At 54.1% G+C, this 12366-nt stretch overlaps 2 protein-coding genes across 2 annotated transcripts; both read left to right on the top strand.

The window, feature by feature from the left end:
* Positions 1–1311: 1311 nt before the first annotated feature.
* Positions 1312–3235, top strand: TGME49_261300 (hypothetical protein; the record flags this gene model as incomplete). Its single annotated transcript, XM_018781257.1, has 2 exons — positions 1312–1533; positions 2871–3235. Exons 1-2 carry the CDS (start codon positions 1452–1454, stop codon positions 3233–3235), a joined length of 447 nt encoding a protein of 148 aa, XP_018637092.1. The 5' UTR covers positions 1312–1451.
* A 155-nt stretch (positions 3236–3390) lies between these two features.
* Positions 3391–11961, top strand: TGME49_261370 (hypothetical protein; the record flags this gene model as incomplete). Its single annotated transcript, XM_002365229.1, has 8 exons — positions 3391–7040; positions 7387–7535; positions 7963–8053; positions 8503–8690; positions 9148–9496; positions 10055–10196; positions 10597–10747; positions 11280–11961. The coding sequence occupies 8 exons, from the start codon at positions 3391–3393 to the stop codon at positions 11414–11416; spliced, it is 4857 nt and encodes a 1618-aa protein (XP_002365270.1). The 3' UTR covers positions 11417–11961.
* Positions 11962–12366: the final 405 nt, after the last annotated feature.

Below are 12366 nucleotides of genomic sequence, written 5' to 3'. Positions count from 1 at the left end.
CGTTCGCGTTTCGCCTCTTCGGACTCGCACGAAGGACTTCGCGAGACTGCCACGAACAAAAGCCACATTTCTGCCGCGAAAACTCCTCGATTCGTCTAGCCACACTCAAGAAAGGATTTACTCAAACGCGCCATACCGGGGATACGCTTGGCTGGGTCCGCGGCCGCATTTCAGGTGTCTGTACACCTGGGGACTGTTGCGCGCTCACGTGGCAAGTGCTCGAAGTCGCGTTTTTGAGTCGGGCAGGGCTTCTTGTCCTTCACGCGCGCAAGTCGCCAGCGGAGGCCTCAGGTGAGGCACTTTCACGTCAACAAAAACATGCGAGACTCAATATAATTCGGAAAACGCCGTTTGCAGGAACCGGTGCCAAAGGCGTCACCTCGTCTGGCTGTCCCAGGACGCGCACAAGACTCTCCGTGTCTTGCTCCTGCTTGTCGGGTTCGCGCGGGTCCGCTTGGCCCGCATGTTGACCCTGTTTTCTCCAGTTTCTCTTTTCGCTGAGCCTTTTATTCTTCCGAACTTCTTCCCTTCTCCATTTCCAGTCGGTTAAGCGCCCGTACCGCGTCGTCCTCAATCGCGTTGTTCGCGAACAGCATCTTCCGGGCGCCGCGGTGCCCGGTGCACGAGCGGAGACCGTTTGAACACGTTTGTTGCAGGCCTTGTGGCGACGCCTATTTTTGCTGTTTCCGTAAGAAAATCTCCCTACCACTTCTATTTGACTCCGGGCAAAGTCCTGATACCGTCTGACCGGGCCGAACTAGACATCGTGCTCCAATTAGCGAAAACGCCACTTGACCGCCGCGCCGGATTTGAGTCACCCCCGAGCGCTGTCACGAGGGAACCGGACAGAACTCTGAGTGGGGGTCACGTCGTTTTTCACGAAGCCGCTCTTTCCCCTTTTTCGGTAGTGAAGGGAGATCAAAGTAATCTTCCTCGCGTCGCGTTCTCCGTGCTGGATCCCTCAGTTGCTTCTCGGCTCGCGAGGAAACCCCCGACTTCGACTGTCTACAGACGCGACAAAAAAGCGCGTTCCCCGCTTCATCTTCCCTTGCGAGCGAAGGCTCGAGTCAGAGGCCACTCGTGCCATTAAAATACGTGGAGAAGCTCGAGACGCCGAACCCCCAACGTCTCTGCTCCCGATCTGTCCGTTTCCAGAGCCGTTTCCGTCATTTTTGGAATTCGCTTGCTCGCGCCGCCTTCTCGCCGTCTCCGTCTTCGCTCGCTTCAAGACTTTTTTCGACGCGTCGCACTGTCACTCTTTTCGCGGGGACGACGGAGCAGACAGGGCGGCAGTTGCACTGTATATAGTTCATTCCCGTTAATTTTTTTTCGCCACGTGAGCTTCCGACTCTCAGTCTTGACTCTTCGTAGAGTATCTCGCAAGGCGCCGCCCTCGACACCTGCAGATCTTCCACTTTTTTCCACGAGTATGCTGGTGCGGCTTTCAGCTCATGAGAGACGGAACGCTTTTAGCGAGCACCTACGAGGCGCAAATCGATATTCCCATCTCGTCCACTCTTTTCGCAAAGAAAGGTAAGTGCGGAATTCACCTTTCCATGACAGGATCACTCTTTTACGCCCTCTTTGCTAGTCTTTCGTGTCTGGCGAACTTCAGGAAAAGGCCCCTTCTAGCTAAGGCGCGACACTTCTCGCGCGATCCGTTGGATTGCACGTAAAAGACCTGCCGTGGGCGGCAGTACTCTTCTCGGCTTTTCTCTTGTGGTTTTGGGGAAATCGACACTTTTTGCCTGGTTGAATTTTGTCTCTTCACTTGTGGCCGCCGCCGTCTCTCTGCCATCTTTCTCGCCGCTCCAAATTCTCGGGAAAGCGGACACCGAACTCGCGTTTTCTCTTCGATTCTCCGGCGGTAACGTCGGCAAAGTTGCGGCAGCTTCTTACACTTTCTCAGCGTGCTCGTTCCCCGTGCCTGTGTTCCTGCACTGCATCTGCGCATCTGTCGAGGTCCAGCGCACTCCGTCTTCGGATCTTTTCTCCCTTCGTCTCCTCTGATTTGCGCTAGCTGCTCTGCTCACTGGAATCCTTTTGAAAGGTCGTTTCCCCCAAGACGCCCTCGCGATCTTGTTTGTAGACCGGGCCAAGCATCTGGGCGGATCCGCGCTGGGCACTCAGACTCTCAGAATGCGAGATTTTTGCACCGAACTCCTCCGTGTGGTGTCCACTTCCCTACTGAAACGACGTCTCGATCTTTTTTTGATTTCCCCTGTATCCGAGTGTGTCCGGTGGAGGCGAGATGTAGTTCCACTTTTTGAGTTTTCCCGAGTTGTCGCGTGTCATTTGCGAGTTCCACTGGCGCTTTCGAGCTTCTGTAAACCACTTTTGCGCTCGCTGCTCGGTGGTGACCGAGAACGTGGCGCGTCTGGTCAGACCCTTTTCGCGTTGTTCGAACTGGGCTTGTTGTCTTCCGCGCCTCCCCTGCGACAGAACCAACAGAGCGTCGCAAACTGTTGCGTTTTTTTCCTGTTGCCATTTTCCGGCTCTCACCTTTTCGGGCTTCGGCTCAGAACCGCGGCGCCTCTTAGAGATGACGCGTTACTCCAGAAACCAAAATGTTCGCACAAGGTTGAGTGCGACAAAGCGCAGATCTGCGGTCTGTACACTCTCCCGTCGCGACGTTTTGTTTCCCTTTTCGTTTTATTTTTGTAAATAGCTTGTGCCGTTGTTTCCGGCGCGACTCTCAGGTTCTGTGGTCTCCAGGTGAACACACACTCGTTTTTCCGGTCGTGTCCCGTACACACTTTTGGACATTTGAACCAGATTTCGTGGACCTTCGATTGCATTCCCTCCTGTTCTGGCGACTGTTGTTTGCACGCGGTGGCTGTGCGTGTCGTACCTGTTAACATTTTTTTCAGGCTCTTTCCGCTTTAAAGGATTTTTTCCGTCCCCAGGTTCTTGCTGGCCTTCGCCTAGCCCTCGCGCGACGGGTCTATTGCAAGTCTGTCGTCCACCCCGTTTGTCGGTTCTGCCAGTTTGTGTACAGACACTCGAGAGCAGACACGCGGAGCCTCGTCACTGCATCCCCTGTCGTTTTCGCTTTTCTAGGACTTTTCTGAACTTGTCCACATTTCGCCTTTGTTCGTCTGGCGCTGCTGAGCAGCCGCGGCCAAACAGGGATACGTTTTCATTCACCCACCGATCTGAGGGCGTATTCGTATACATGCTTACATATATATATATATATATATACATGTGTATATATATGGATATATACCTATAGATTCGAACTCCGCTTCTCTCACCCGTTCTCTCGAATCTTCCGATGTCCGTATTCATGTTATATTCATGCATATCTATGACCATATCTGAATTAGAAATCTCTCATTTCTCCTTTCATCTTCGCGGCGTTTGCCGTGACCCCCAGAGCGACCGGGCATGCAGAGGCCGGCCTTGAGAGACCCTCCTCGGGAGGGTAGGCTTCCGCCTCGTTCGTTCCCTCCGTGTAACGATGATCCTTTTTCCTCCGGGGGAGAGGGGCGCGAGGAAGAAGGCGGTGATTGCTCTTCGCTATTGTCTGAAGAGTCTGCAGTCCCTTTCTATCCCGCTCTCTCCACTGCCGCGCCCGAATCTTCTTCCGCTAGTCTCTCGCCGCTCCCCAACTGCTCGCCGACCACCCAGCCTGCTGAAGCGAACGCAGAGAGTCGTGGAGGAAGTTTCGTGTCGTTGAGAGATCTCTCTTACTCTGGCGAAAACTCGGAGGCCTCCGCCACACATGCAGACCTCGCGACTTTGGGCTCTTCGGGATTTTCCTGGGACCCCAGCGAACCAGTGAGGGTGTGCAGGAAACTCCCGCGCCACGTGGGCAGGGCCCCCGCTGTCTCCGTCCTCGACCAGTCCGGCTTCGGCGAGGACGACGGCGCGCCAGAAGGCGACAGAGCATTCCGGAGGGAAGAGAGACGAGTGCGAGGAGAGAGAGGAGACGCGAGCAGAAGGTCCGAGGCACCTGGGTTCGACAGAGACGACGCCGCGGCTCTCAGAAGGCGTGAGGCTGGAGAGACAAGCCAGAGAGAACGGAGACGGGGCCTCAGTCCCAGCGCGAGGGAGACGGAGACACGGGGCAGCGAGAGAGGAGAGGCGGGACGCGAGGCGACGAGCTACTCGTTCGACTTTGACCGTTTTCTGGAAGAGGAAGCGAGTGCCGAGCCCGAGGGCGAAGATGACTTTTTCGAGATGCTCAGAGACACCCCCACACAGATGGAAGTCGCGTCGGAGGCGGTCCACAGACTCTCTGCGTTTCTCCTGCCGAGCGACGACGAGTCTGACGGCGATGTTTTCCGAACATCGCATGCACTCGACACGACTTTCCCTCTCTCTTCACCCTCCCAACTTTCTTCGGCGTCTCTGCTCTTGGGGCGGGGGCGCGAGAGCCTGTCGGAAAACGCCCTCCCGCCGCCAGACACTGCGGTCTCGGGAGATGACGGCACAGCTCTCACGTCGCCTTTCTCCTCGTTGCCTGCTTCTTCTGGGTTGCCTGCAACACGCGACAGCTGCTCCTGCGTCATGCGTGGAGACGCTCCTTCTCATCGATTTCCTTCTTCACGAGAGACAGAGATGACGGTCGAGACACTTGACTCAAGGGAGACGTCTTTCGGCTCTCGCAGCCGCGCGTACGGAAGCGGGAAACCTGTCGCGTCTCTGCATCTGCGAGGAGACGACTCAGAACTTCTCCTCCAAGACAAGTCGGACAAACCTTCTGTCCTCGCCGTCAGTCAAGAAAGTTTGAGTGGCGCTGAGAGCCAGCCGTCTCGGTCTCCGCCCAGAAAGAAGGCGTATACGCACCACGAGGAGACAACGAAGGAGGCGAAGCCGCGCATGCTCGTCGGTCTCCCTTCTCCCTTCTCTTCTCCTCGGAACTCGACCTACCTCGATACGCACGAACGTCAACAGCCAAGCCGTTCTGCCCCTGCTTCGTGTTTTTTCTCGTCTGGCCCTACTTCGCGTTCTCGCTCTTTTCGTCGAGAGGGCACTGAGGACTCTCTCTCTCTCGAGCCTGTGCAGCTTGCGACAACGTGGTCTTCGCCCTGTCCGACTCTGAGGGAGCAGATCCGGTCGCAGCCTTCGCGGTCCTTCCTTTCTGCATCTCGCGACCGGTCGTCCTCACCCCACATCGAGAGACACCACACGCGTCTTCTTCGGGACGCTTGCGTGTCGTCGCCTTCGCTGTCTCCGCAGACACGCGGCAACTCCTGGGTTCTCTCGGCGCGCTCGCGCATACGCGAGCGCGCCCAACAAGCCACTCAACGCTCTTCTCCCCCCGCTCCTCTCTCTCCTTCGTCGCCTCCTTCGCCGTCTCGACAGGTTCCAGAGAGTTTTTGTGAGTTGGCGGCGGCATCCAGAAGCAAAGAGCGTGGCGAGTATCGAGACGGCGAGAGGGAAGCGTACGGTTCCCTCCACAGGTTGCGAGTAGCGATCGAGAGCCCGGGGGTCAGCGAGGGAGAGCTCGCGTCTTCTCGTCGCTCTGAAAGAGAAGGGAGACGAAAAGATGCGCGACCGAAAACTCGCTTTTCTTCGCCGTCGCAGTCTGCGGCGCTGTCTCTCTGTCGGAGTCGCTCGAGCACCCTCGGGTCTCGACAGAACGAGGGAGAAGAGAGCGAGGCTCCGTCGCCCTTGCCGCAGGGCCTGGGGGCCTCGCCTTATCCTCTGTTCTTTTCTCCGTCGCTTGCGGCGCCCTTCGAGCTGGAGAGCACGCGGACGCCGCCGAAGCGGAGTTCGAGGCTCAGCGAGAAAGAGAGCTTTTTTTCGGTGAGAAAAACGTCTCCAGAAGACGCCGGTTCCCTTCTTTCGGGGCGTGTCGGAAAGCGAACGCGGCCGAGAGACTCGCCACGGGAAACGGACTCCAAGTTTTCGACTCGCGCCGCTGCCGAGGGGCCTGAAGGCGAAGGAGTCGAAGGCTCTGTTTCTCTGGACAGTCTTCGAAGCGCACAAGAACTTGATTCCTCTTCGCTGTCTGCGCCAAGTCGCTGGCAGGAAGCCAAAGCGGCGGCGGCCGTCCCTGCTGAGGAGAGATTCGAGAACGCATGCTCCAGGGAGTCTCCCGCGGGGCGCCACGCATGCAGTTTTTATCCGGTCGTTACAGAAAACCTAGAAGAACGACAGGTGGGCTCGTCTGCTTTTGGGCAACTGTCGCGCGTCCCGCGACCAGAGTCAACTCGCTCCAGGAAGGCTTCCTCGACGGACTCGCCGAAGCCTTTGAGGTGGACCAGTGTGCCTGCAGAAGTTCTTTCAACTCTTTGCCAGTTTCTCGCAGTCGAAGATCTCGTTGCTTTTCAGAGACTGGACCGACGCGCGTACGCTGTGGGCTCCCATGCGACAGTTTGGCGGGCACTCTGCATGAACGAATGGGTGAAGGAGCAGCCCGCGCCACAGAGAAGACGCGATCGAGAAGAAGAGGGAGAACAAGGGGAGCGAAGCGGGGACACCCGAGTCACAGGTAGCAACTTGGGTGGAGAACCAGCAGGCGCAGGAGAGCAGGGAGAAGAGGCGCAACCGGAGCAGCCACAGTCAACTTCGACAGATGCAGGGGAGAGAGAGGAAGAGATGACGGAGAGCACGTCGAGTGACATGGCGCCGCGAGGGGATGCCGCAGAGAGAGAACACTTTCAACGCGTCTGGGAGATGTTTGCGCGGGGCGTAGAAGAGGAGAAAGAAGAGCACAAGGAGGCGGTCGTCGAGCCATGGAGAGCGCGCAACGGGAAATCCACCCTTCACTTTCGCGCGGGAGAAGGAGACGCGCATGCCCAGACACGGTGCGGTCTGAGACCCGGTCAAGAAGGCGTCCAGACAGATGCATGCATGCAGTCCGAGAGAGAGGTCAAGGCTCTGGAGATGAGAAGAAGTCGCTGGCTGAATGCCCACGCTTATCGGAACGACTACCGGCGCCTCTATCGCGACGGCAACGGCTGGTTTCCATGCAGCTCTTCCCAGGGTGCAGATCCGTCCTCGGACTCATTCTCCTGGAGCACACCTAGATTCTCCACCGCGAAAATGAAACTCAATCCTCACCTCAGCAACTCTATGGATACCAGGTCAGGAAAACAACCAGCCCTCCGATGCGTCGCTTGTAGGGGGGGGGGGGGAGGGGGTCAGACCATTTGTTCGTGTTCCCACTGAATATCCGCGCTTCCCGGATGCGAAAAAGTATTTTTGGAGAAGCAGCATCGGTCGACAGATTCGACGCGCGTCCTGAATCTCACCGTGGTGGTTCACCAACTCCGTCTGGAGCAGGGCGACTCTCGGCGTTCGTTTTCTCTTCAGTGTGCGCGGAGGGGAACGAAGAGTTTTCGAGTGACTGCCGAGTTCCGGGAGGCATCCTGGGCGCGGACGCCGTTCGTTCCATCCACGGACGTTTGCGTTGTGCTGTGTCGACTCCAGGGAAGATGCGGCAGAAATTCTGATCGCGAGCGAAGGTGTCGAGACACCCGGAGGCCAGAGGTCGTCGTATATTCGGGTCATCGACCGGGAGAGTCTGCAGGTGGTCCATGAACAACAGATTCCGACGCGGAGTCTCAACTGCTTAGACAGTAGGCTAGGAAGAACGAAAAAAACTTCTCTCCAAGATCTTTGTCCTTCGTCAAAGCAACGCACCACCTACTTTTTGTATCTACCTGTACACCCAGGGAACTCACGCACATACACATACAATTACTTATATATGCGGCTACATGTTACTGCCTGCTTTCGGAGTCCCCCTGTCGACTTCTCATAAGTTCTGCTTGTCTGTCAATTACAAATCAGAGGGTAGGACGCTGTGCAAGCATGCCGCCGTTGTTTCTGTTTCCTCCTTTCTCGTTCTGAACGAAATCTCGTACTGAATACGGGAGGTTCGAAATATACAGGAGACCCACTTTCCGTCCTTTTCTCTTTCCTCCGCTGCTCGTTCTTCTCTCTTACATGCACGACGCGTTGCTGTGCCACTCGCGGAGCTTCTGTCTTTTCCTTTTTCTGCAGTCTGCCCAGAACTCTACGCCTGCGGAGACGACAGCGGAACGATTCGCCTCTTCAGTCGCCGAACGCACTCTCTTCTCCATCGCTACACAAGGTGCGACCCGAGAAAAATGCGCTCGGAATCACGGCTTCACAGGGTCTTCGTATGTAGAGCCTCCCGCAGATTCAAAGGAACATTTCAAACTGCCTGTTTCATGTGCCTTCATAGGGCTACGCGATGCGCGCATATCTCAAGACACACAAATACAAACACACGCATATGTGTATAAATATATTTATTTACAGATACGTATATATAAGTAAGCGAATATGTAATGCGTTTCACGTGAATGCGTATAACCAGCTCCAGAGCACTCTTTCCGTCAAGCACCTGCCAACATATCTATATATATCTATATATATCTGTATATATGTTTAGATATGATACCTACAGATATCTATATATGTTTGTATACCCGCAGATGTATATCTATACCTATATCTATCTATATATATCTGTCTGTCCCTATTTTTGTAGACAGTGTTTGTTGTGTGTGCTCGCAGCGTTGGTGTGGTGAATATGATGGCGATGTATGGGCTAGGACCTTCTCAAGAAGTGAATGATTTGCGGATCTGCCGAGCAGAGCAGCAAATCGTGTCGGTGCGGACTGCGAGTCGGTACCCCGCGGGGATCGAAGTCGTCGACTTGCACACAGGAAAGACGACTGCGATCACTCCAGGGAAAACGAATGGTGAGGATGCAAAGAAGGATGGAACAATTCACATGATTCGAGGTGAAGCAAAAACGTGAGACGCACAAAACGTCGTCTGCTTAGGGTTTAAGGTTTTGTATTGGCTTCCATGAGATATCTCCGCATCTACATATATATATATATATATATCTACATTTATATATCTCTCTACATTTATATCTATATCTATCTATCTATATATATATATATTTAAATGTGAGTGTTTTTGTCTGCACGTTCGAGTGAATGAAACCTTTCTTTCTGTCTGTACCTGTGTCGGACATTGTTTTTTATGAGCGAGGTCTCCACTTGAGACTTTTCCCGTCAAGCAGAGTGAGGCGCCTCACCCGTGTGGCTGTCCGCCTCTTCTTTCTCCGGCTGTCGTAGGGACCTCGTTTCTCTAGGAAACGCGTCTGTTCCGCGACGCTTTGTCCACGTCCGTTTGCTTTTTTTGCAGGCAACTGGATTCACGCGCTGGATGTGGAGCAAGACTTGTCTCTCGACTTCCCCTCGTTCAGACCTGCGCGACGCAGTCTCTTGTTCTCTCCAGACTCAGCTGCTGCTTCGTACAGTCCTCCCTGGCGCCGCAGCAGCATCACGAGTCTCGTCGCAGTCGGAGAAAGTTCCTCTGCGGGCTGCTTCTCTCTCCTGCGACTGGATCTGCGCTGCGGACGCCCTGTCGTCCAGGAAATTCCGCAGACGCGCAGAATGCTGTGGCCTCTCAGAGTGCAAGGAACTAACGTCTTCGTGAACTCTGTGTTCGCCGCCAACGAAATGTGCGGCAGAGTTCGACAGATCGATTTGAGGTGAGTCTCCAGGAGTAAATAACGCGCTTCACAAGGCGAAGAAGGCGTTCATGGAAAACCGACGTTTCGACCCCAGGACCAGGACCTTTTTGCGCTTCACCTGGGCGATGGACTTTCGAGATCCGACAGCTCGTTCCTGTGTCTGTACAGACTCCGAGCTCCCAACAAGAACCCTGTGCTCTTTCAAGAATCATGGGGGCAGTCGCCAGCATGCAACCAAAAAATCATGGAAGAACCTGGGTGGTGCTTGCAAGCAGTGTGGGGTCTGTCGAAGCGGCAATCGCGTTTTCGTGGATTTTGCGATCTTCTCCGTGAAAGTGTGTTTTCTGAGGCAAGCGAAGCCACGACTATGGTGCTCATGTACGACAGATGTTCTCTCCTTTCTCTGCCGTAGTCGCTCCTCGATACTCCTTCCCACCCCCGAGTACATCTCGATTTACGTCTTCAGTCGGTCGACATGCGTTTCTGCATGCATCAGCGTGTCCACTTGACGGTTGCATTCTCGGCTTCAAAAGAACCATTTTGTGTCTCGTTTTGTCTCTCTCGTTTTGTCTTCAGAGCGCCGTCGCCGGACATCTGTGCACAGCAACACACGAGCGTCACATGCCTGGCGGAGGAAGGAAGCAAACGCATTGGCTCATGCATGGTGCATCTTCTTCCTTCTCGGAAAGTGGAAGACATTCGTGTCATGGGCGACTTTGTAAGTGATTCTTGTTCCGAACGCTCAAGGTTTTCACACTTTGCGTTGGCTCGCAGAACGCCACGACGCCGAGGAGAAGGACCGCCAGAACTCCTCGTCTTGGGCAACTCTTCTTTCTTCTTCAGTCGTTGTGGTGATTCATATATCTGATTCGTCTTTCTCTCGCTTTCTACAGGCAGACCGCACTCGTTTTATCTCGACATCTGGACTTCTCTCGTGTGCAGACAGCTTTGTAAACCGGCAGATTGTCGCATCCGAGCTCAGGCGACACATTTCTCTGGCTATCCCCGCCTCCGCTCCGCTTTCCGCTGCCGATGTCCACGTCTTTTCATGCGTTTGAAAAACTCCCTGTGCATGCAACAAAGAAAAATCGCGCCCTCGTGTCTCCCTGACGTTTCAGCTGTACGCACTGACCGACGACGCGGACGGCTGCCTCCAGATGCTCAGATTCGATACCAAACGCGACAGCAAGGCGCAGCTCGTCGCAGTTGTTGACGTTTTTGATTCTTCCGAGTGGACAGAACCCCTGCGTCTCCTGCAAGTGAATCCTCGTAAGAGTTCCTAAGATTGGACAACACACACATACACAGACTCATTCGAGCAGTTCGTTACACCTATGCCTCCACTCGAAAATCACGACGGGGCTCTGTCAGTCCGTCTGGAACACAACTGGGAAGAGAGATTAGCTGTGAGATTCCGCGGATCATAAGTCAACTTCCCTCTTCGCCACAAGTCGATACATCAACACTACATGATTACTCTCAATCTGTTCTGTAGCCACACATATATATACATATACATATATATAGATATATATGTTTATGTGTACGCATGTAGGTATGCCTGGTTGTGCATGCATAAGTATTTATATGTGCATGTGTTTGTATTTATGTATATTATTTATGTGTGTACGCGGGCATGAGTGCTTGTGTAGATGCGTGTCTGCGACGATACATATCTACAGAGACACCGGGGTAGACACTTGCGTTTACATGCTGACAGCGAGGTTGCATCCAACTGTGAGTTGTGCGTCTTGTTACTTCCTGTTCTTTCATCACGTCATGCGAACGTTGTGTGTTTCAGAGGGCTGGACATGCACCTACGGAAATTTCGTTAAGTTCGGCCGCATCGCCGACCCCGAAGAGCCACGCTGGGGAGGGTCCGAGATCAGCCTCGCTTCCCCGCTTTCTCTCAGTGCCATCGACTCCAGGTCTGGATGAAGGATTTGGATTTCAAGGACAACAGGGAGTCAAGACGACGTCTCGCAGCCATGAGCTTGGCGGACGTTGCAGGAAGGAGACGAGGAACTCGTTTATACAGACGCGCATGCACAGAAACACATGTACCCTCGTGCCTACTAAGCAGGCGTTAATAGAGCAGAAACCGTGGGCGGGGAAACGAGGATACTTCGTTTTCCGTACAAGCACGCGAGTGGCGGTCTCGGTGCATGTAGCTGGGCATGGGTTTCTGTGTATGCGGAGGCGTGGCTTCTTTCAAGTGGCTTTGGAGGCATGGACAAAGAGCTCATCTGAACCCAAGACGGACAGACGAAATGGAGAAGACTCGCTGTCGTCTTCCCGTCGCTCCAGCTGTTTCCGGTGTGCTCACTGTAAATACAAACACACATACAAAACTGACATATATAAAGATATATATATATATTTCTATATGTCTGCATTTGTGACCGCATATTCATAGTAGCAGTGCGCTGCAAGTCGGGCTTCGACTTTTGTAGGGTGTACATACACCTGAAGCGGCGGACGCACTGCAGGAGTTTCGTGACAGACGAGCAAGAAGCAGTGGCAGCGATTTGCGCCTTGTATACTGTTTCGTCGCACGACTAGTCCTTTACGGGCACATGCGACGAAACTTGCTTCGTTTTCACGAATTCGCCGCTGAAATGGCGTCGTTTTTCAGTACAAGAAACATTGTGCTACCGCGCTCCTCTCAATATTTGAGAAGTGGCGTTTGCGTTGTCGGGTGTCAGTTGACAGCGTTTCTTTGCGGCAGCGCGTGTGCGCTCGGTCGAAAGACAGGGGAAAATGTGTTAACAGAACAGAAGGGGAGAAGGGACTCAAGAGGTACTGAATTTTGAACACGTTCAGGAAGCCTTGTGTATGTGCGCCTCCGGTTGTTAAAAGAACCAGCTACGTTCTAGAGGAGGCGGGTA

This window comes from Toxoplasma gondii, chromosome VIIb, assembly GCF_000006565.2.
Source record: "Toxoplasma gondii ME49 chromosome VIIb, whole genome shotgun sequence".
Lineage (NCBI taxonomy): Eukaryota > Apicomplexa > Conoidasida > Eucoccidiorida > Sarcocystidae > Toxoplasma > Toxoplasma gondii.
This window is presented reverse-complemented; position numbering and strand designations above follow the sequence as displayed.